Raw genomic sequence first — 25,334 nt, 5'->3', positions numbered from 1 at the left:
AAGCAAATATTACTTTCGAAATAATAACACTTTCTACACATGTGCTTTAATCATAAATAAATGAACAAAAAAGAATATGCAACAAACAAAATAAGGAAAATTATTTGATGCAGTTAAATATTAGTGACACAAACAAAAAAAAAAGCAAACAAACTGGTGACGTGCAGTGATTTTTAAATATGTATTTGTTAACTTGAAGTGAAAATGAATACGTAAAAAATAAAACAAAAACAAAAATTTACACAATCATATATATTAAAGCTCTGTTTGAGAAATATTGTTGAAATTCGCGTAACAAAGCATATGTTTGCTCAACTTATAAAATGAAATGCAGCAAACGAAATTAGAAATGCGCTAGAACGCTCTGCTCGTGAGTGGTTCGTTTAGGTGGCTTAATTTTAAACTCATACTATATTAGGTGGAATTCATAGAATGTTAATGAAAATATAACTTTATTTTGGCTGGTTAGCAAGAGCATAGCGCTTTACCTACATTCAGACTTCATACTTAGGCGGCAGGTTTTCTACCCACGAACCGAGTGCAGTAACACTCACAGTTTAATGCGGATTGTAAATCTCTGCTACGTAGCGTAGTTATAGTTAAGCAACACACGTAGTAAATAGTTAAGCAACACTCACAGTAGATATTCGATAAAAGCGATCAAATGAATTGGGGTTAGATTATGATCAGCTCAATATAAAAGAGACAGTTTTGTGCCGTTTCGAAATCTTCGTTTCATAAAGCATCGATAATCAACTATTCTCAACAAAAATAACGGTACATAGATCTCTGAACACCTTTGTGAACCACTCTCGGGAAATTAAGTTTAAATAAGTGGAAGCATAGCAACTAAAATAAAAATTTTGAAACTGGGGAATAATGTTGCAGTGCATTTTGAAACTCGTGTGTACTAATTTTTTAAAATTTTTGTAGTTGTAGGTAGTATTCATTTCAATTTAATTTTTGTTTAGTTTTAAAGAAAACGATTTTTTACCGCTTGCCATCGTTTTGTTCATGGTCACCAATTAGTAGGACATCATCAGACGTACTCGGTACTTCATTGAAGGTAACCTTCAATTTCGGTGAACTTGGTGTCAATTTTGGCCAGTACACATCATCGGCGCCGCCATCGGTGCTAGATTCAGTGCTCAATTTGCCACCACGGCCTCCACCAATTCCACCGCTACTCATCATGGATGAACTCTTTTGCTCCGAGCTGCCTATATTACTGCCACTGCCGGTAACGCTGCCAGCGCTGGGCAAACTACTGCGATTCGCCATCAATAACGGTTGTGTCGTAGCTTTCGTAATGCCATAGGCATCCATTGGTGGCAACTTGAATGTCCAACGACGTTTGGCTGTTAAGCCCAGCCAAATTACAATCCACAGTAAAAGGTGCACGACGCTGATGAGAGCTGGAAAGTAAAAAATAAGTGAAAAAATGAAGAGTGCTTTAAATTGACTTTCTAGTACTAGTTATTTAGAAAAAATAGAGGAGAGCTATCTGAGCACACATGAAGATTGTGTCTATGGTAAGTTCAAATGATTATATGGCAAAAAAATATGTAGGGATTTAGCCATGGCGACTATTTGCAAAGCCTGTTGATTGCTGTCTATTACTGCTCAATCGACAAATGCATAAATGGAAAAGTCGATTGGAATTGGCAGCTTGCCACTCACTGTTCTTGCCAATGCCTTATAAATGCCTATCAAACGCTTATTTCTCTGAGCTTAATATTTTCCCCATTATACTTTGAAAAAAATTGGTTGTTTCTGCTACCAGGCTTGATAGGCTTTTCTACTACTAATTGGCAAGGATTATGACATACTGGTATTAGTGAGGTTATCTGTCGACGGAAGCTGTACTAAATAGGCGATATTTTTAATTCAGCATTAATACAATGGTTTGATAAACAATGTCTTCTAGCCTGTGAATAATATTCTGTTTCGGGACCTATATAATAAATTAAACATTCTTTCAACCTACTACAGGTATTCATATATAATATGTAAGGCTAGGCTTTGTTTGTTATTTATTGAGGGTTTAAATTTTAGCTGACTAGCCGGTGACTAAATCCTTTGTATGCCCACATAAAACTATTTATGAAATCTAGTAAAAGTACCATTATATTTTATGTGTTTGATAAACACATAAGAAGATTAAACATATTCTGTTAATATGTGTATGGATCTCTCGATCTCAGTTTATCTTAAGCAAGGTTACAAGAAAATATTGGAAGATAAAGTTATTTCTCTATCGAGTGGAGTATGTTGCTCTCCAAAAGAATGACTTTCAAAAACGAATGTGTGAATTTTCCAAATAAGTATATATGTATATATATATAAGAGAAAGCCTAAATAGAAGCCTTAAAGCGAAAGCTCTCAGGATTTGCTTAGTTTAGAAATATGCGCTTATGAATAAATTTTAGACGCATGAAGATATTTCAGATACTTTATTTTCTTAATATATGTAGATATTTTAGTTTTTCGGACTGTGTGTATATAAAACTTTTTGAAAGCACATGGTGGCATCCCTACGCTTAACCATACTAAACGTGTTAGTGCCTTTGTGCGCTGTTGGCGTTGACTAATGCGATTTAATAACAATTTTACTTAGTACAGGCAGTTGATTGTATTTTTTCTGATTTTAATTTTCATTTCAATTGCCTTCTGCCTTCGATTAGTCTACGATTTGTATAGCTAATTGGTATTGGCTCGTCATTAACGGGTTCAAGTGCTTTTTTTTCCTTAAATTTTGTATTTAAAAATACATATTGAACCAACCTACGTATTTGGCGAAGGAAGTAGTAATACAGGAAAAGGCAAAAAGGAAGGTTACAGAAAGCTGGCAGAAGAAAAATGTAAGTGAAAAAATTTAACGGTTCAAAAATGTTGCATTTTGCAAATACTCGCATTATCTGTTCGTGGAAATGAATACTTAAAAAGTAATGCGAGAACTCTTTGAATTAATATCTTAGTATACACATAGTGTCAGAAAATTCTTCATCAAAATACTCAGCTTTAAGAAAACTTATGATGACTATTTTTTTCTGATGCTTTGATATCACCTTCCTTTCACATGTGAAATGTTATTATTAAAAAACTGTTTTTCTTGAAGTAATTAATTAAAAAATAGTTTCATTTATTTTTTATAATCTTAATAGCCTCTAGCACTAAAGTGTCGAGTTTCATAATATGCAAACTATTTAAAAATTAAGAGTTTCTTTGAGTATGCCTTTAATATTTAGGTTAACAATAGAACCGCTACCGCCTACTGCCTAGCTCTAACGTGCTCTAACTAAACTACGTAGTATGTATGTACGAGTATATGTGTACTCACCTGAAAAAAATGTTGGGCAGTGTAAGTTATTCCTATACGTGACACTGAGGTCATTCAAAAGTGGCGCCTTCACCACAGCCAGTGCCAATACGTAGCAGAGCGACGCACAGTGCGCAAAATAAATCCACGTTTCACTCGATTTCATTGTGATTAATGAGCGATCACGCATTTTCGCCGCCAACCTGCCGTGCCCATATAAATACATAATCATCGATGAGGCAATCATCAGCACTGACGAGAGTAGAAACAGTGCCAACGTTACCACGCCGTTCAAAATGAGACCGGAGTTTTGGATGGGCATAGCCTCGCTGTACACCTGCAATTTGTATAGGTTGGCAGCGCCAATGTAGCTAAATGTGATATCTAAAGCGACGGCAATCATTTGTATGCTAAAGATGGTGGCAAATGATTTGGTTGTCGTCCAAAAGACAGCCGGATAGCGTACACACCAGATAAGTAGCGCAAAGACAAGATTCACAAACTCTGCGCTTGGCGGGTGGTCGAACACCGACATATCGATAGGCTTCTCAATGCCGAAGAAGATTTGTAGCATGCCGGCAAAACCGTCGAGGCGTACCAGGCTCGTTTGTGGTGGCTGCTGTGCGGTTGCGCTGCTGCTGCTAGAAGACGACTTAGAAGATGTTGCGGATGTGGCGAAACCGCCCACCGATGAGGGGGCTGCCATATACTCGCTTGAATCATTGCCAGATAATTCACCCACCAGGTATTCCGGCTCGATTTCCACCTGCATCTCCTCGTCGGCCATGCGTTTGTTACGCTTTACATTGCCACTGCTGCCACTTTTGCTGCTGCTTTTGGTTTTGATTTCGATAATTTTCGAATTGCTTGTTAATGGTGTGGAGGGTATAATCTCCGGTAACTTCTCGGGCTTAACGATATGAATATTACTATCACGTGTTGTCGTGCTAATGGTTGCTGTTGATTTGCCGTGGTTGCGGCGTGCGTCGTAATCGAACACATCTGTTTCAAAAGACGCCGCTGAATCGCCGCGGTTTTGTCCGCGTGGCGAATTTATGGACTGCTCAAAGGTGGAACTAGCAGACAAATCCAACTCATCGAGTCGATTTAAATCGATAGCTGTTGCTGCAGCTTTGTCGTTGCCGTATGCGCTTGAGGGCCGCAAATCGACAGCGGCACGACCTGTGTCGAGACGTGAGGTGCGCATTACGGCCGACTCACCGGAACGTCCGCCAGCTGTGTTAGTGTGATGACGCCGATTGTGTTGTTGTCCGCCGCGTTGTCGATGATGTTGTCGATTGTGGCCGTGATGTTTACGCGATGATTTTGCCGAATGTGTGGCATGTGTGTGCGTTTGTTGTGGTGTTTGTGGTTGCTCCTTATGGTGATGGTGATGGTGTGTGCGTGTGGGTTGGGTGTGTGCTACTGGCGTGACAGCTGTTGTGGTGGAACTTACGGCAACTAATATGTCTTCATTATCATTGTCATTGTTGTTGTTGCGTTTGTTACTCACGCCTGTAGTTTGAGTTGTTGTTGTTGTAAGTTTCGTGATACTTGCCCTCTCCGGCGCACTGCTTAAGTATTTTGTGGGTGCCGCTGTTGCTGTAGCGCCAGCAGTGGTTGGAAGTGCTGCGTCCGGGCTGCGTCCCGTTGTCTTTTCCAGTGCATTGACTGTGGTTGTAGTTGCTGTTTTAGGTCGCACGCTGCTTGTGCTATTGACAGATGAGTTTTGCTCTTGCTTTTTAGTTGTTGTGGTTTTAATTGTTGTCAGTACTGTCTCAATATCGGATGTCGCAACGTCAAGGCTGTTTGACTTGCCAAGCGTGCCCAACTTGTCCCACATTTGATCGTAATTCTTGTTGTTATTGTCATGGCTATTATCGCCTATAAAGGTTACCGAATTGCTTGTAGTTGTTGTTGTACTAGTTTTTGCGGTCGTCGTTTGTGGTATGTCAACAGTTTTGCCACCCCAAATATCCTTTGTATCGAAATGTTCAACAAAGATGCGTCCTTCGCTCTCTGCCTCACCATCACTACCATCTGCACCAACGCCACCTCCTTCGGCACCTCTACCATCATAAATGTCAGTTCCTTCATTCAAGTCAAATTTGTTGTTGTTCTTGCGGTTCGTATCAACATAAGCATCACCATTATTATTTGCTTCATCTTCATCTCTTCGCACTTCCTTGCTGTTCTGATTAATTAAATCGGGCAGTTCAAAATATCTTGTCTTCCCGCCATCACTGAAATCCACTCCAACATTGTTGCTGCTCTTCGCTTTTGCTTCCGTCTTCCGATTGGTTATTTTGACTTGCCTCGAACTCGTGAGTACGTCGAACATATTATTGTTTATGTCGGTTCCTGCAGAGCCCGCACCGACAGCGGTAAACATTGTATCGTTGTAGTAGTCATCGTCTTGGTCGTCCTCCAGACTGTTGCTGACGTCGTCATGAATGCTTGTACCATTTTGGTAGGGTGCTGTAACCACTGAAAGCACAACTAAATTACGACGATTTACCGCAATAAAGTCAAGCTCTGTTTGCCAAATATTCTCTGCAAGTGGGAAAAGCAAAAAAGACAAAATTTAGTTTGATTAAAATTAAAGAAAGGTAGTTTGGCAGGAAGAACCCTTTCTGTTGGGTTTTATAATGATTGGCGGACTTGGAATCGATGGCAGAAAGAAGACGCCTAATGTGTAAACCTTAATTTTAAAGGCTGTTGAATACCTACTTATTATGAGTGCAAAATGATTCTGGATGGCGAACAATAGGCAATTTGTGAATGCAATCACACCTCACTTCGAAAGCATTGTTAGACGTATGTGAGCTATTCGCATAGTTTTGTTCAGTTACGGAAACACCTAACGAATGTGGCGTTCTTCTAGAAAGATGGTCTGCTGGTGGGGTTGCCGTTCAACTCATGATGTTTAATACTCATACATACTCAGTATAGTTTTCATAATGAGTACTTGAAAGTGATAAACAGTGTGTCTGTAAGACTCGTTTTGATGATGATAATCTTACGTCCTCGGACGTTTACAATTGAAACTCTCATTTCAGCATACTTTTCCCTACATATCTTATATACTCAATACCTGCAAATAGAATGTTTCCTTTCCAATTCAGCCAACGTCAGGAGAAGCTTAGCTCTTTTGAATGAGAACTACTTGGCCTCTTTCAGCGTCCAACTCGTTTTCAGCGTCTGTTTAGTATGCATGAGTTGGTCTCGCATTTGTTCATTAGACGTGAAACACTTGATTGATTGATGGCAAGTGTTGGAGTCGAAATTTCGCCACCCACTAAATCATTAAACGGTATATGCACGCACCTGTCTGGGCAACGCCTCCACGCACTATAGCTTTTAATCAGACTCATATGTTTGTATATATGTGTAAGTAATCGTGTAGACTCTTTCAGAGAGATGGTACATTGTACATTGTAAAAAGCAGCAGCTACGCTTTGTGAAACCTTATACCGACTACTGCTGTTGCTAAATACGTCAACAGAAGTTTGAAGGGTGTTGTGTGCAGTCGTCAATATGTCAGTGCGACATTTAAATGCGAATGCCGTTTAGTTAGGTATTTGAAATCAGTAGCAACGCGTTCAATTATCTTGCGCCGTAGTCTCTTATCTCACGCCCACTTTACTCATTATCCGGCACATAATGAGTTTGCAAGAAGTCTGCGGATATCGATTGTTGGTTTTGTTTTTACAGTTCATTTGTACTTTGCTTATCAGTTTCCTTGCTAAATAGATTTCTTCATGTTAAATGCGAAATCAACATTGCGCAGAGTTATGGTTAATTAAACGCGGCATTGAAGCGCAAAACTAAACACCCAACAAATAGACCATATTTACTACATACTTGCATACATACATATACATAGGTAATAGGTGTATAGCATACATAAGTACGCCTAAATTTGCGAGTTTCCTGCATATTGTGTACTTCAATAGATGCTTTCCCCTTCTGTTTTAGAAGAGGTATTGAAAGCTTGTGCCATTTAAACACGTTCACACACAAACTCTGAATAGGTGGTACTATATTTCTTTTTCAATTCTAAGCCACTTTCATTTTTCAAGTGAAATGTAAGCTGTGTCAATATTTGCGAAATTAAATCAGTTCATTATATGATGTTTGGGCGGAGTACGTTTTAATTGAAGCTAAAAAGTAGAGAGAATTATTGTGAATGAAGTGAAGCTTTCTTGGAATGAAATTAGCTATTGAAGATGTTAAGTAGCTCATTGTATTGTTTGTTTGTATTCTTTCAATATCTTCTGAAAGTGTTTCCAGTGCGCTTACCGGTGTGTAGAAAATAGCTAGAAATGTCAAACAAAGTAAAAAAATAATGTGTTGAGTGTAGCCATAAGGAATGTTGAGAATCTCTGTTAAATCTCTAAGGTTAATACGGCGATTTATTGTTTCAATTTCTAATATAGTTGTGGATAAAAAATGTGGACAGACAACTCGGATAAAAAAAGGCACCAATGATTATTAACTCTGAACTCCAACTAATCAGATTTGATAATCTTTAAATATTTGAGTGAGTACGAGTACTACAACTTATTAATACTTTCAATTAAATAGCCAAATACATTTCATTTATCGCATGACACGTAAGCCAAACTTTACAGAGTGGCGAATAAGACAAAAAACTGGTGTTATCAAAAACTAATGCAATAGCAAGCGTTTGTACCATTTAAATGAAGTACTCACCTACGCTCTTGTATTAATTATGCTGCTGCATAAAGTTTTCGCAAGAGGCTAAAGCTCAAACATAGTGAGTAATGATGTAGCAAATTGAAGACGAAGACGGCATGTTAACACACCCGGATGGTTGACATCATGCGATAATATGTTAATAACGTACCGTGTATTATTGACTTTCCACAATCTGCTGCATTACTTCGTAAAAACATACATCCTATGACTTGATATCACAAAAGAAACACATCATCCTATAACATATAATATGACACCACATCACCTTAAGAACACATCGATTGATCACATCTGTGAGATTATCTGCTACGCGAGACATCTAATCTACTGTCATATAATATAATTTAATGCGTCATTACTTTATAATATACCATATCATATCACTTTCGGTGTCCTCATGCCACATCACATCAGTTGAAAACATCACAGCATATCACTTTTTTATCGTGCCATATTTTTATTACATCACTTCGCAATATAGGTATAACGCTTTTTTATCACTGTGTCAACGCTTTATATCGCTATTCTAATTGATTAAGGTATGTATCCGTCTCTGTTTATTGCGATATTTCGCAGTATACAAGTATGTATACGTATTTATTTTTAATTTTCATGTATCCTACATTAATATTCATTTTTGTAAATAAAAATTCTATTATTTTCTATCACTGATAGCTTACTAAATAAATGACTATTGAAAAATACTCACCTTATAGCAACTACCTATAAAAAAAGTTGTAGAAAATATATAAATGTGCTGCATTTTATAGAGTCTTGTACATTCTGCGCTTGTTTGGCTGTGATTACATTTTATAAACTATGTTACTTTTATTTGCTAGTGGCTGTCCTCAAAGCATCAGCTAAACAACGATATCAAACAAGCTTAGCAGCCGCACAGAGGTTTAGGTAAGCGGCAAGGAGGCGATATGGCAATCATTTTACTCTTACCCACTTACATACAAATATAAATACATACATAGTATACTGGTGACTGGTGACTGGCCTGAGCAGCTTTTACAAAGCCGACAAGACAAATTTTAACAAATCATCATCATTTGTTGTATCACTTGAAATGCTTTGAGACAAGTTCGAAGATTTACAGTGAAGAGAGACTGAAGAGCAAAAAGAGGGGCAAAGTGGAAGCGTAGTAAGCACATCATATTCATCCACATAGCTTAAGACATGATAGCAACTTTAGTAATAATAACAGAGTCTTAGCTTATCCCGGATCATAATACATGAAGCCAAGCGTTGACCAAAAGCAATCATTGGACAACAGCTGTGGCGACAAATACAACAACAACCAACAAATATGTGAAAGCCAAAGCAGTGTGTAGGCAGTTCCATTGGGAAAATTTTCCATTAGATTGCTCTTACCATGATAAACATAATATACTCAAATATATTGTATAAAATATTTACCCAACTAAGATGCTACATATTAATAGTGTAGTGTACATAATTATACAAAACAATATTATAATGTAGAGTAAATCTTTTTAGAAATACATATTTATCAATGAATAAAGCAATAAAAAGTATGTTGTTTTTGAAAGATAAAAATATCTCAAATGAAAAAATTAAATGCATTTTTTTTTCTAAAAAGTACTGCGATGTCACTGTGGTGCAAAAGATAAATTTTAAATAAATTTTATATTGATTTCTGAAAATACAATTTTATCCGTAAATCAGTTTGCAAATATTTTGTTGAAATAAATTTCAGAATAGGAATGTTATGGAAAGCGATAATATTGTAAAACTTTTAAAGTAATAAAACAATATTGAAGGGCCTGGTTATTTTCGTAAAATTTTGAATCACTACGTAGCAAACGTGCGTGATAACTTTAAGTGAGATACATGTAGTAGATAATTTCGTGAAGGTATCTTGTGAAATAAACGAGTTTTCCAAACAAGAACTTGATTTTGATCGTTCAGTTTGTATGTCAACTATAAGAGTGCTAGAGTGGTCCGACACGGCGGTTCCGGTAAATGAACAGCTTCTTGGGGCTTCAGATCGATATCTTAATATACCTTGTTTAGGGTAAAAGCTAAAATATATCGATATTCTCTTGAATTTTACAATTTCATTACATGTAAACTAATTTATCGGCATAAAAATCCCATACATATATAAAATGTATATATAATATACTTGATTTTTTTTAGACTTTTGTATGCTTTTTGCCATATACATATCTCATTACTTGGTTGTTAACTAGATCTATTTATATGACAACTATTACAATATATTATATTTGCCAACAATGTTACTCATACGCACTGCTCGGCGCATTTACCACATTGCAACTGAATCAATACTAATATATATATATAATATAATATATATACCACCATTTAACTAGTTGCGAAAAGAAATTCGCCTAAATTTTGCCCAAGCACACATGACTTGGTCTAAGTAGTAGAAGAAATTTAATTTCGAAAGCTCAGATGGTTTTTTATTTCTACAACTTACGCAAGGAGGAGCACTATTTGGATCACTTACACAGTCGGATTGAGGGTGTGATAGTATGGAGAGCCATATCCTATCACGGCACCTGCGAACTGCAGTTTTTAATGCCAAAAATTTACGCAAATAAGTACAACTGTGTGCTAAAAACTTCATTTCTGTTTTTAAAAATATATAATGGTAATCTGGATAGGGGTGGATACGACACGACAATGCGCCAATTCACAGCACTCGGTCTGTAAAAACTTACATACAAAGCCAAAATGTCGATGTTCTAGAGTGGCTACCATACTTCTCAGTTCTAAATATTAAAAATAACGTCTGCGAGGGTGGTAAGCAATACTTGTATATTACCAAAGAGGAACTAATCGACGGCATAAGACTGGCTTGGTCAACGATTATATTAGATTTTATTAAAAATCTATGTGATTCTCTTCCAAATAGAGTTTGGTAAGTCTTTGTCAACAAAGGTGGAACCATCCATTATTAATTTCTTTTCAAAATATTCTAATTTGATTAAAAATGTTAAGTTTCACAGCATGAAATAAACTGAAAAAAATAAAGTTAAAATAGAGAGCGCTCTCTCGACGGCCCAATTTTTGTTCGGAAATTTTTGTATTGTTTAACATTTTAATATAATAAAATATATTACATGGCATTGTGTGCTTCTATAGCTCATTTTGAGGTAAATTGGATAAGGTATGTAAGAAAAAAAGTTTATGGCTCTAGCCCATAACAGAGATAAATAACAGTTATATCAAGTATTATAAAATGTATAAACTGTAATTTTTGCTAGAAATCAGCAACTGCTTTCATTATATCAAACAATTAATATTCACCAAAACAATTACTAGAATTTAATTTAAAATTTTCGCGTTTATACGAAATTTTTTAGTAATTTTTTTGTCTTACTTGCCTTGATTATTTTACGAGGATAGAAATCAGTTAATTGCAGAGTTTTCGTAGAAATAAAAATTTTAACAGATGCAACACATTTTTGTTTTTAACATTTTTAATTGTTTTGAAAGGCAAAAGAAAAAATCATTTTTAAATCGAATTTCGACTTCAAATGCCTGTGGAGCAATTTCCAATATTCTTTCAGCAGTTTCGTACATGTAAAATATTTTGCGCATGTGAAAGAGTAAGCCATAACATTTACAATATTGCAACATTTTTGCATTGCCCATGAGGTCGTTAAAAAATCTTTTAAAAACAATCATAAATAATTTACACTGAAATACCATCAACACCTTTTTGATATTTCCCGTATTTTTTATGCGTTCTTATTTTATGACGCGAAGCAGTATTTTACGATCGAAAATATGAATCGATGCGTTGCCAAAAGGCAAACAAACGAATTTATATATCTACATATGTATGTTTGTATGAGTGCATAGTGTTGTGTATATATAGTATGTACGTTTTTACATCCTATTTCATATATTTAATATGAGTGCCATTTATATTTGAATTTCGATTCGTACACCAAACAAGGAGCAGAATAGCTCAACCTAAACACTTCTTTCAGGTTACCTATTGAAGGATGTTCATATTCCAATTCCAGCGGATAACATAGCAAGCTAAGTAAAAAGTTGGTGAGCTTCTGAGGAATTCCGATATACTCAAAATCGGGAGTAAAAGATAGTCAGATCAAGTAGGATTCACATGATTTCAAAAAGTATTTGTTCAAGAAAGGTCGCGGCATTATACTTTAGAGCCGGATAGAACATGCGAAATTAATTGCTAGAAACCTTTATTCAATTAATATATTTTCAACTGCTACCTCAAGCGCAATTTAGCAAGCTCATAGGAGTAAATATCAATCGCATATATATACTCGTATTTATTAATGGTATAGAATGTAGTAAGTGTTATGTGTGTGTATCACACTTCTAGAGAAAATTACTATATATACCATTATTTCAATTATTTCAGTTTTTTGATTGAAAATATAAGTTCGGGGATGAAACTGTTACTTTTCTCTGATAGTAATGGTATGTAAGTAATACATATGGCTTTTTGAGAAGTACGAGAAATTCACTACGTTGAATTTCTGCTCCTTGCAAAGTCTTGATATCAAGTGTATTGTGATGCTATCGAAGTGCGTCCAGCGAACGCTGCTCTGATGTTATTACAATGATGATGATGACACTAATAGCCAGATAATAAAGCGAAAGGCGAATTCGACAACAACTTACAAGTCCAACAAGCCCACAGAGAGCGCTGCCACATGCGACTTCATTCACTGTGTGTGTCTTTCCAATAGACCAATCGAGGATTGTGCCACCCACACTGCAGTGATAAACGATATTGCCGCTGCGGCAGCCACTCTTTTTGCAAGCGATTTTTATTTTTATGCTTTATTTTACATCTATATCTTTTCTTTGTTTTTGCACTTTGTCTGCACCGCCCGTTTGTTGTTGAATTAAAAATGGAATAGTTGGACAAGGCATGGAATGGCGTGGCGAGTTGTATCCGCATGTTTATACTCTCGCAACCTGTTGCTACAGACTATAATAGTTTTGTTCACCTAAGAGTTGTTTGTATCACCTAAAACTAATCGAGTTAGATATAGGGTTATGTATATATAAATGATCAGGATGAAGAGACGAGTTGAAATCCGGGTGACTGTCTGTCCGTCCGTCCGTCCGTGCAAGCTCTAACTTGAGTAAAAATTGAGATATCTTTATGAAACTTGGTAGACATGTTTCTTGGTACCGTGAGACGGTTGGTATTGCAGATGGGCGTAATCGAACTACTGCCACGCCCACAAAACGCCATTAATCAAAAACAAATAACTTGCCATAACTAAGCTCCGCAATAAGATACAATACTGTTATTTGGTACACAGGATCACATTAGGTGGGAGCATCTGCAGTTAAAAATTTTTTTTTAAAGTGGGCGTGGTCGCGCCTCTAATAGGTTTAATGTGCATATCTCCTAAACCGCTAATGCTATAATAACAAAATTCACTTTTAGCACTTCTATTGACGGTGTGAAAATAGTTGAAATCGGGTGGCAACTCCGCCCACTCCCCATATAACGGTACTGTTAAAAACTACTAAAAGCGCAATAAATCAAGCACTAAACACGCCAAAGACATTAAATTTTATCTCTGAGATGGTATAAATTGGCTTTATAGGAACCACGTTCAAAATTAGTCAGTGGGCGTGGCACAGCCCATTTTAGGTGAAAACCCATATCTTGAGATCTGCTCAACCGATTTCAACAAAATTCGGTGCATAACGTTCTTTTCATGTTTCTATGTCATAGTGCGAAAATGGGCGAAATCGGACTACAACCACGCTTACTTCCCATGTAACACCATTTTCAATTCCATCTGATTCTTTCACTTTCCACTATGCAAATTAGGTAACAATGATTATATCAGGGTAAAACTTTGCGTGAATAATGCAATTAAAGTATGCCACCTTGCGGCTAAAAATTGTCTAAATCGAACCAAAACTGTTCAAACCCCTAAGTACTGAATATGTGGACCCCAGTGCCTATAGTTGACCTTCTACCGAAAATATCAGTCAGTCCACAAAGAAATCTCAAACGAGATTTTGACTTTGCGAGAGTATAAAATTTTCGGTTACATCCGAACTTAGCCCTTCCTTACTTGTTTTATTTTAATTTTTGTAATGCGAAGCTGAAAGCCGCAACAAACTCCACAGAGCTCAGCTGTGCCGGCAGATGGTGATTTCTTTGCAATGATTGCTGGCAGCCGTCGATGTCTGGCAGCCTCGCAATGGCTGCCAATTATCAGAGTTGCCAGTTTAAGTTGTTGCTATTGGCATTATAAAGGAGTTGAGTTGAGTGTTGACGGCGAGCACGTGTCGCTAGCCACACACGTATTATATGGTACTTCACCTCGCTCTCTTACAATCACACTTGCAGGCCAAACTAAGTACTCTCATCTTCACATTTATGCAATTCCATTACTTTTGCACTTTTTCTTTCTTAAATTGTGGTTTTTTTTTTCTTGGTTCTTGTTTCTCATTTTTTAATGCCATTAATAGTTGTCCGTTGTGTTGATTTTGTGGTGTCCTTTGGCTGTTCGTACTCAAATTGCTGCAGCTTGTTTTAAGCAGGACTACCTCAAGCTGTTTGTTGTTGTTATTGTTTATTGGGCGTTCGCCTAGCCTGCATTGTACATCATCTTTCCTTCTGCGAATGCGAACATTTAGCTGCTTCATGCCGGGTGTGTACATGCCAAAACATTGCCGCTGTCATTTCTCAGCGTGACCGGCATACATATTATAACTGAATGTGCGCGTGTCTGTATGTGTGAATGCATTTTACATTGCCACGGCATGGTGTTGTAAAGTGCATGTTTTCTCTAAACTTTGCTTGTTTTTGCTCTATTAGTTAAGATATTTTTTCTCTCTTTTTTATACTCTTGCAATAAAAATAATCGAATAAGATATAGGGTTATGTATGTATTGTATATATAAATCAGGATGATGAGACGAGTTGAAATCCGAGTGAATGTTTGTCTGTCCGTCTGTGCAAGCGATAACTTGAGTAAAAATTGAGATATCTTAATGAAACTTGGTACATGCCTTTCTTGGCAAAAATAAAAAATGAGGACAGTTCGTCGAAGGGCGTAATCGGACCCCTGTCATGCTCAAAAAACGCCATTAATCGAAAACCCATAATGCATCGCAATAATGCGGGTCACCTGTGGTTTGAAAATCTTTTCAAGTGGGTGTGGCGCCGCCCCCTAATAGGTTTAATGTATATATCACCCAAATTTGCACAGTACACATCATTTCGACACCTCTTGCGACAACATACAAATAGGTACCATCGGATGATAAGAACGCCCACTCCCCATATAACGGTTTTGTTAAAAACTACGAAAACTGTGATAAATCAACAACGAAATGCGTCAAAGACATTAAATTTTACATCCGACATGAGCGCTTTAGAGGAGTAGGTGTCAAAATTTAACAATGGGCGTGACACCGCCTATATTTAGGTGAAATCACATATCTCCGAACCTAATCCACCAAATGTGGTACATAACTATATTCTAATATGCGAAATCGGACGGTATCCACGCTTACTTCCCATATAACGCAACTTTAAATTCCATCTGATTTTGTCACTTTCCAGTATACAAATCAAGCACTAATTAATATATGGGGATACAAATTTGCACGAATATTTCCTACAAAGTATGTCATCTCAAGTCTTAAAATTGTCAAATCGGACCATAACTATTCAAGCCCGCAGGTATCGAAAATGTACACCACAGAGTCTATGGTTGACTTTTTGGTGAAAATATCGCTCAATCTGTGAGATATATAATTGAAATTCGGAGAAAATATTTTTTTGATAATAATACAACCTTGTGTCAAAAATGGATTGAACCGGATTAATACTTCCCCTTAGCCCCCATATACAATACATAATAGCATATAAAGATTTTCGAACTTTCAGTTGACTTCATACTACATATATCGGGCAATGTCCTAGTTATTTTATTGAAATTGAGAGAGCGTGCTTTCTAATGATAGTGTATCTTAGTGCCTAAAATTAATAAAATTTGCCTTAGCCTGATATTCACGCTTTTTTAACGTCCGGCTGTCTTTATATTCCATATATATGTCTATATTTATACATTTATAAAATTGCTTGAAAATAAGTTCTCAAGTATACCTGAGCAATGGCGAAGATTAATGCAATCAGCTCTTCCATTTCTGTGCCCCCATGATTTTTTATTTCTGGCTGCCGGGAAGTAAAATATGGTAATAAAACATCACAAACTTTCCTATACACAAACACTTTTTGATTTGTTAAACATTTTCTATTTCTTTTTACACTTTCCATGCTGCTGCCATAATATTTCTGGCTTCAATTATTTCTGCAGCTGCATATTTTTTATTCATATTGAATCCAAATCAATAAAAACGTGTATAAAACTCTTTCGTAAACACACAGTTTACCGGCCTTTAACCCTTCTATTTCAACTGCAGAATGAGAGCCCCAAAATTATTTGATCGGTTATCGATGATCGTAAAGATAATCGTTAAGGAAAATGTATTACTTTTTATATTGGAGAGACAGAGAGTGTAGTCTGGTGAATTGAACATAAAAATTGTATCTTACTATTGATTTACTTATTGTTGTTTAAACGATCTACCAATGTTGAGCAGTCTGATGTCAGAGCTGGTCGAAGTTGAGTTGAAAAAAACTTTTTAGAAAGAATAACGTTGTCTGACAAGAAGTGGTCGTCACATAAAAAAAACTACCTTTGGAAATTTGAGTTTCTCGTTTGTTCTATTGTTACAATAAAACATATCAGGGAAAAATAAAGAAAATTAATATACTGATGGATTATCTGTCTTAGCTGTCAACTTGAGTCAATTCAGATTGACTACAAAATGTTTAAAGAACAATAATAATCTTAATAAAATGAAAATGCTTTATATTAAATTAAATTTTAAAACTACGGCTTTAAAAATTAAAATATAAGTAATTCACAATACAAAAGTGAAAATGCAGGGGTTAAGGCTCGACCACCGATGATCAGCAAGCAACGAACACCGGCCATAGACCATCGTTTGGCTAAACATTGCATTCTTTCAAGTTAAATGAATTTCTGACTTCACCGCCTTCTTGTTAAATCTCATATTATATTTTTTTCACAAGCTTTTACTCTTGTTTATGCATTTTACATTTTTATGATTCGAAATACCGCCCACGTAGCATACCACCACATGCTTACATTACTTTCTTTTCTCTTTCGCTTCTCCTATAATTTTACTTAATTTTCAGTTTAATACCTTTTCATCATTAAATCGTGCACAAATCCCATATAATATGAATATAACTTCCGCCAAAGCTTTCAGTGTAGCAGACGCCCCAGCTGGTGTCCGTCTGCTTGTGCGATTTTTTTTTTGCTCCCCGTCTCTTGCAAGACTAGCGTATTTCAGCCGTTCAGCTTTGAGTGGCACTTTTTCAAGCGCTACTTGTCGCTTCGAATGACAAGTGAAAATATTCAATTTGCTTTAATATGAGTATATAATAAAATCCATTGAAATTTATGTACTATACTACAAGTAGTTCTGGCAGACTTAAAATTTGTTTTATGAATTGAGGATGATAAAATAAATGCACTTGAAGCATATCGTTTTGCTTATACAATCATATAGATTACTAAGTACTAGACAAAATTGGTGAATTTGTAATGAATTGATTCTCAAAGATAAATCTCATCACAATGCTTGAAAGTCGACAGTTACCACACTGTAAGGTAGGGTATTTTGGTTTTTCAAGAGCTTTTTTTCCACGATAGATATCTATCCCCTTAATATTTATAACAAATTATAACCTGGAACCGCTGACAAACATATTTTACGTATACAATCTAATTCCTAGTTATTCGCGCCTAGAATTCATTAGTCGAAATTTAATTGGAAGCATTACCTGAATTCTTGCCAAATCACTTGCTGTCACAACAGTTATTAGCTTAAGTGCCTGAAGCAAATAATAAATAACGTCCCATAACAGCCCATTTAACCCAATCTCAAATAATTATCGTTCTAGTTATAAACAAGAATCTTATCTTCTAATTATAAACAAGAAGCAAAGGCGTGGAAAACAAAAGCTTTGTGAGCGCTTACTATCTCAGACGACTTAGTCAACAGGATAAAATGTGAAGGCGCGCAAGCAATTGTCTAAATTTCTCATGAATATTACTAATTTCGGCTTAATGTGTATGAAAATGTGGTGAACGAAAATGAAAAAAGTATACAAATATAAATATAACCAGTATGGTCCCAAACAAAGAGACATCAGCAGTTTGAGTAATGAAAAGGCGGCGCAAAGCCATTGCCAATCCACAAAGAAAACGACAAGCTAGCAAACAAAGTGCGGTCGGGCACAAAATGGCCGTCAATAATGCTCATGTTCTATAGAAAAGTAGGGTAAAAAGGTTGAATGAAACAAAATACTTAGGTTGCTTATCAAACAAACATAACTTGTTACACAAATACGTCGACACTTCAATGTTATGTGTGGCTTAGATACCACTTATGGTACATACATATATGTACATATACATATTAACGTAGAAAGAAAATATGAAGCAAGAAAAAACGTTACTTTGGATGCTCCAAAGCTATATTATCTTTCAGGGATGGATTTTTCATTGCATAAATCTAATAAATCTGTATCTTACTTATAAGCAGTCAATCTATTTGGCAGCTCTATGCTATAGTGGTCCGGTCTGATCAATTTGCCCGGAGATGTTACCATTGTCTCGAACATTAATTCGTGCTAAATTTCGAGAAGATGTCTTTCAAATAAAAAATGTTTCCATAAAAAGACTTGCTTTTGAGCGACCAGTTTGTATGACAGCTATATTCTATAGTGGAGCTTCTGGAGAGAAAACACCGTGTGCAAAATTTCAGTTCACTATTTCAAAACCTGAAAACGGGCATGGCTAAAACGCCTCAGCTCATCATACTTTATAGGGTATCCGGCGGTGTGTTACAAACTTCATGGCAAACCCTCCTCAGGGTATAAAAGCATTTCAATGCCATAATACTGTTTGTTTTATTTTGAGATCTAAAAAAACTGCTCAGCTACAGAAACAAAAATTTTAACAGCTAAGATCTAAAGTTACAATATAATAAATTGTTACATTTTCATTTATTAAGAGAAAACAATAAATTCTTTTTAATTTTGAAAAGTGAGTCAGATAAGTCAAATGTGCTGGAATGAGAATTAAAATCATGACATATACGGCGGAATGGCTCGTTTAGTTCAAAATTTGATCTACAGGAGTTTAGCAGTAAAGGTCTAAACTGCCTCGAAAGGCGAACCGGGATATTAAATTTAATTTCAGACAGGAGAAAAGAACTGCAAACAGTTCCATTCAAAAGTTTCACTAAGAATATTATGCCAAGCATTTCCCTACGACTAGAAAGTGTAGGTAGATTAATAAGTTTTAAACGACTAGCGTATGGAGGTAGACTTACCCTAGCATCCCATCGGAAATGCGCTAAGGCGAAAAGTAAAAATTGTTTTTGAACCGACTCTAACTTGTCAGAATGGATTTGGTAGCTAGGGTTCCATACCACAGAGCCATATTCCAATATAGGTCTAACCAAAGTTGTATAAAGTGTTTTTGTGATAGTTAATACTATACGATATACGAATGAGCTAGACTAAGACTGAAAATTGCAAAGTACGACGAATGAAAATTGAAGTCCCAAGGCTCTCGATTTTTTGATATATTTTAAAGAACATCTGACATAGTAATTTCAGTGGTTAGAAAGTTTTCTGACTTTCTATAAGGTTCTACATCACAAATTATATCGGTTCCGTTCTCTTGTAAGTGAGCGTCAAAAGAATACGCTGAGTTTTTCTGAGTGTGGTTGGTCCCTCACAATTATCAAAAGAATACCGAAATAACCAAGAGAAACCCTAAAGATTATAAAGGGTGTTTTTTTTAGAGATATAGAACTTTAAATTACAATAAAAGAACGATGGATAATTCGATTGACATGAATTTTATTTATCCGAAAGATAATCTTGATGCATTACATTTCATATATGATTTCTGGCATATGACCGCCACGGCTGGCTCGGATGTAGTCCAATCTGGACGTCCAATTTTCAATGACTTTTTCCAACATTTGTGGCCGTATATCGGCAATAACACGTTTGTGGATTATCATATTATACATAACCCCACAGAAAGTAGTCTAGCGGTGTTAAATCACAAGATCTTGGAGGCCAATTCACAGGTCCAAAACGTGAAATTAGGCGGTCACCAAACGTGTATTTCAATAAATCGATTGTGGCACGAGCTGTGTGACATGTTGCGCCGTCTTGTTGGAACCACAGCTCCTGGACATCATGGTTGTTCAATTCAGGAATGAAAAAGTTAGTAATCATGGCTCTATACCGATCACCATTGACTGTAACGTTCTGGCCATCATCGTTTTTGAAGAAGTACGAAGCAATGATTCCACCAGCCCATAAATCGCACCAAACAGTCAGTTTTTCTGGATGTAACGGTGTTTCGACATACATTTGAGGATTAGCTTCACTCCAAATGCGGCAGTTTTGTTTGTGTGCTTCATCGCATCATACGATAAAATGAACATAGTGTGCGATACGTATTCCGCACAGAACCATTATTTTCTAAATAAAATTGCACTATTTACAAGCGTTGTTCAGGCGTGAGTCTATTCATGATGAATTGCCAAACCAAATTGAGAATAAATCACTTGACAGCTGTTAAATCAGTCGCCATCTTGAACAGTAACGCCAACTTAAAGTTCTATACCTCGAAAAAAAGACCCGGGGTGAATATCGTGAAAAAGTTATCAGCGCTTTGGTTATCCTTAGGGTCAGACCTTATTCTTTCATAATGAGAATATTTCTTGCAATACATAAATATTGATTGAGTATTAATCCATGTTAAACTCATATAGTTAGGAGAGAAGAAAAGAAAACTTAAGAAAAAATCGAAAATTAGTTTATGAATCGATTTTTCTTCCAGTTTGCTTTGAAAAGCGAGAAAATAGACATTTAAATATAAATATTTGTTACTGAATTTACTGATTGAACGGACTTTTGATGATTTCGATAAGGAGTTATTCCAGAACATATTGGACGCAAGGATAAAGATCCGTTTGTGCTTCTGTAATTTTTTTCTATTCAATATTGTGTGTATGCGAATATTTTATTTAGTATTGAATAAAAATTCCAATATATGATAATGTTAATATATAACGCAAACATTTACATTCACAGCATATTCCGATAAGCTTTAGTCTTTTTTAAAGCAACAATAAAGCAAAACATTAAAGATCGTAGAAATAAATAATTTAAGAACACAAAAATGCGAATCTTAGTCTCTCTAGTCAAAACACAAATAGCAAATTAGCTATTAAGTCAAAGAAAAAAGTGAAACGAAAAAAGTATAGACACCAGATATTTGAAATTAAAGTTAGCAAGAAAACACTTCAGCTTCAAATCTTTGAAGAGAGAAAGTAAGAGAGCACCAAGCGACGAATATGTTGAAATCCAACGAAGTGACTCGAATGTACCGCTGAAATTAAGCAGCATTTAGAATGCAGCAAAGAATGGAAAAAAAGCCAAAAACAAAAAAAAATAACAAGCTTTAGCTATTAGAGGGTTAACTGCAAAGGGCAACGCTGGAAAATGGCACGGAAAACCGTCAAATCGCTGTAGATCAACACAAAACAAAAAAGAGAAAGCCGCATGTTGAATTAACAAGGATACGAAAAGGAGTAAAATGATAGAGTGACAAGGCAACAAAGGAAACACACACATACACATAGATATATAGAAACTCACTCGTTTTCATGTATATGTAACTGACAACAGAGCATCAAGCTGTAAAAGCCGAGACATCCTAGATTTGGAGAAATTCACAAAATTCCACACATACATGCGTACATATGTATATACTTGTACGTGGTAAGTATATTTGGCTTATTGCTTAAGAAAATCGCAAAAGCGTCGCTGCTGACGCAGGTCGTGGCAACTAGAGAAAAGTTAAATGTGTGCGCGAACAAACTCGTTAAGTCTTTAGCATGAATAATGATAAGAGTTTTATTATATTTGCACAAGCTCAGGCTGTACCGTGCAGCACCCCAACAGCCATAACACCTACACAGCTGAGCACCGCCTTAATTTGCCGTGTATGGTTTGCTCTTCTTCTAGAATTTTAGAAAATCTTTGTGATTTCCTTGAGTTTGTTTGCATTTTGGGCGCTACGCTCTCATGTGTATGTATGTGTGTGCTCCTAATGTTGGCATAACTGTTTTATGTCTACTAAACGACGTTTTTCCCATTACGCCGCCCTGCTTTCGCTGAAAATGGGCCAAAATTAATTATTTATTACTACTTCAATGACTGAAGTGGGCACTTAATTTGTTATTTTCTTCTTCCATGAACAAGCATTCGTTCGTTTACAGCAGTTGAGTGTCTTCTTTAAGTGGTGCGTCTTCAAATTGATTATTGGCTCATAAACTTAATAGATTTGGGAAAACTAAATTGGCTAAAGCCGACGTATAGTCAATCGGATAACGCGTGTAAGTCTGTGTGTATATATACATTTAGTGGTCAATAATGTTTTTAAATGGATTTGTAGAAATGCTAGCTACTACAAGCATAAATAAACATATTTAATTTTCTTAATACTATACATAGGTTATGTTTGAGTTATGTGAAAAGTGAATAGCATCGCTGAAAACGAAAGTTCGCCACGAATTTAGTTTAAACGGAGAGTATACAAGGCGAGCGCGGAAGTCTACAATTTAAATTTCGTCTTAGAAACCTTAAGCAGCAGGGACCAAAAGACAACTTTTATTTTGAAAAATAAAAATTCAACTATGGATACTTTTGTAGCGCTCCGATCAAAGCGAATCAGATTTTAGACATAGCTAAGATTCTCATATAAAGCTACTATTTGATATTGAAGAGCACAACTGTAAAATTTTATCGTATAGTTACTTTCAATAAACTTAATGAACTGAAAATAAATGAAACTAAAAGTCGTTATGCAAAAGTAGCAAAATAGAATTCAATGAAAGAAAACCATCGACCAAGGGTCCTTAAGAATTAAATAATTATATTTTACTTGAGATAATTCCCAACTTAATTGCCTCACCTATTTATGTCGAAGAAATCAATAAGCGAATGAATTTCCTTAATCGCTTTCTCAAAAATAGAAATTTTACTATACAATTTTTACAGCAAACTGGACCTTAAAATTATAAAAATGTCCACGAAACGGAACAAAGATAATAAGTTGCATAAGAGAAGACAGTATTTAGGAGCTAATTTTACACACTTTTTTTATGAACTTCAAGAATATGCAAAGCCTTAAATCCAAGAATTCTAGCTTCGACATTCAACTCCGAAAGAACAATCGAAAACGAAGTGTTGAAATAATGGTCTAATTGTGAAGATACAGGTTGTATGCATAGAATGAGATAAAGAAACACCAGGAATAAAATTAGAAGCAAATTACTTAATATTTTCTGTCTTACTAATTAATAGTCACGTATTGTACAATATTAAAAATGTATACATTTACTCAAAATATTCAAATTTTATATTGCTTTAAGTAACACATATCATTATTGGTTATTATGTATTAAGAAAATTTCAAATTTAAAAATTTCAAATGTTGCACTTTAAGCAGTTTTCAAAAAAAATTATATTAGCGTCACCACACAGCAATATTCTGGCGACTTGATCAAAAAATATTCAAACAATTGAATTTACAAACGAGCGATCAAAGCAAACCACAATTTGGCGCTTCACTGAATGCTATTTTCATTACCGTTATTTAACATGGCAGCGTTATAATTCAATTGGCTAATTAAATTAAGCGATTGGCGAAATCGTATGTGTGATTACCTCGTCGATGGTTTTTGATTTCAAACTCAGTTAAAATTAAATCCAAAATTCGTATATTCCAAAATTTATTGACCCATTATAGTTAATAAAAATATCACACAAAATAATAGAAAAAGTAACTTGTATATGCCGCTTATAGGTCAACACAAATGTGCTCAACTAAAATCAAATGAAAACTTCGGCCCAATCTCCGGTTACAATTCAAGCGTTTTAGTAATATTATTAAAGTTACTTTTACACAAAATTTTCATTCAATATAAAATCAGCATATATTTTTCAAAAATATGCAACTATTGTTTGACAGCTCGTAATTGAAATTAAATATAAAAATAAATTTTATAGAGTGAATAAGGCTGTTATGTAAAAAAAAAAACAAAAAAACGGAAAGAGTAACAATAAGCCAGAAAGTAAACAATAATTAAAATTAATTATTTAAACAATAGTGGTAAATGTGAAGCAATCTGGCAACAATGATATTCATGTTAAATCGACGTTAAAGAGTTACAATATCACAAAAAATTGCACATAAATCGCAGCTACCCAGCAAAACTGCAAAAGTTGAGTTAAACACAGAAATAAATATGTCGCAAGACACTCTCCTACACGCAAATGCAATATCTACTACATAATGGTATAAACTTTAGTAACACCAATTTCACTTTTTAGTTACTGTAATGAAAGTGTCAAAGTGTTTTCTCCAAACTGCACAAAATCAAGTTTTGCCTTTTAACTTTGTGTTCAGAGAAATTCGAGAAATTATATATACAAGTATACACCATAACCGCAATATATAAATAAAATTATTATCGACCGACACGCTTGTAAAAACTATCAGAAGTAATTTTAATTAAATTGGTATTAACCGAACAATTGATGAAGCGCATAAAAGTGCAAACATTATAAACAATTAATTTCAATTTAAAAAGATTTAAGTATCCAACCACTAAATGAATTCACATTATAGACATAGATATATATTTATATGAGTGAAGTATTAGCCACTGTGGCCGATGTGACAACACTTATGACAGCTTTCGCGGGATTTTCGAGCAACAGTCAAATGAGTAAATCACTATATTGGGTGTATCCGGGAAAGGGAAAGGTATACACTGATCTGTATATAATCTCATTATATAATCTATAAACTTTTTTAGCATAAGTCTGCGATAAAATTTAGGAACCACATAAATTTAACGGCCTATTTCGAACATATTCGGCATCCGTTGTTTTATATTACTGAAACACGCCTCCCTATTTCCCTTTACTGTATATACGTGCAGAGCCTATATGTAGATATGTATGTAATATAAATTCATATGTATGTATCGTATGTATCTATTAGCTGAGAAAATCAGTTGGTCGGATAGTCCGTCAACCAGCCACTAGTCAACAGTCAACACGCGCTGA

General features: G+C 35.4%; 1 protein-coding gene across 8 annotated transcripts in view; it reads right to left on the bottom strand.

Moving 5' to 3' along the window:
- The window catches only part of tinc (transmembrane protein tincar), a 140,200-nt gene that overhangs the window by 10,167 nt on the left and 104,699 nt on the right, over window positions 1-25,334 (bottom strand). For all 8 annotated transcript variants that reach the window (XM_014234613.3, XM_070111011.1, XM_036377421.2 and 5 more), the window contains 2 exons: window positions 3,341-5,872; window positions 995-1,415 (listed from right to left, as the gene is read on the bottom strand). In XM_014234613.3, the coding sequence (XP_014090088.2) occupies window positions 995-1,415; window positions 3,341-5,872 (2,953 nt within the window). The remainder of the gene's footprint in view (window positions 1-994; window positions 1,416-3,340; window positions 5,873-25,334) is intronic.

This window comes from Bactrocera oleae, chromosome 2 (assembly GCF_042242935.1).
Source record: "Bactrocera oleae isolate idBacOlea1 chromosome 2, idBacOlea1, whole genome shotgun sequence".
Lineage (NCBI taxonomy): Eukaryota > Metazoa > Arthropoda > Insecta > Diptera > Tephritidae > Bactrocera > Bactrocera oleae.
This window is presented reverse-complemented; position numbering and strand designations above follow the sequence as displayed.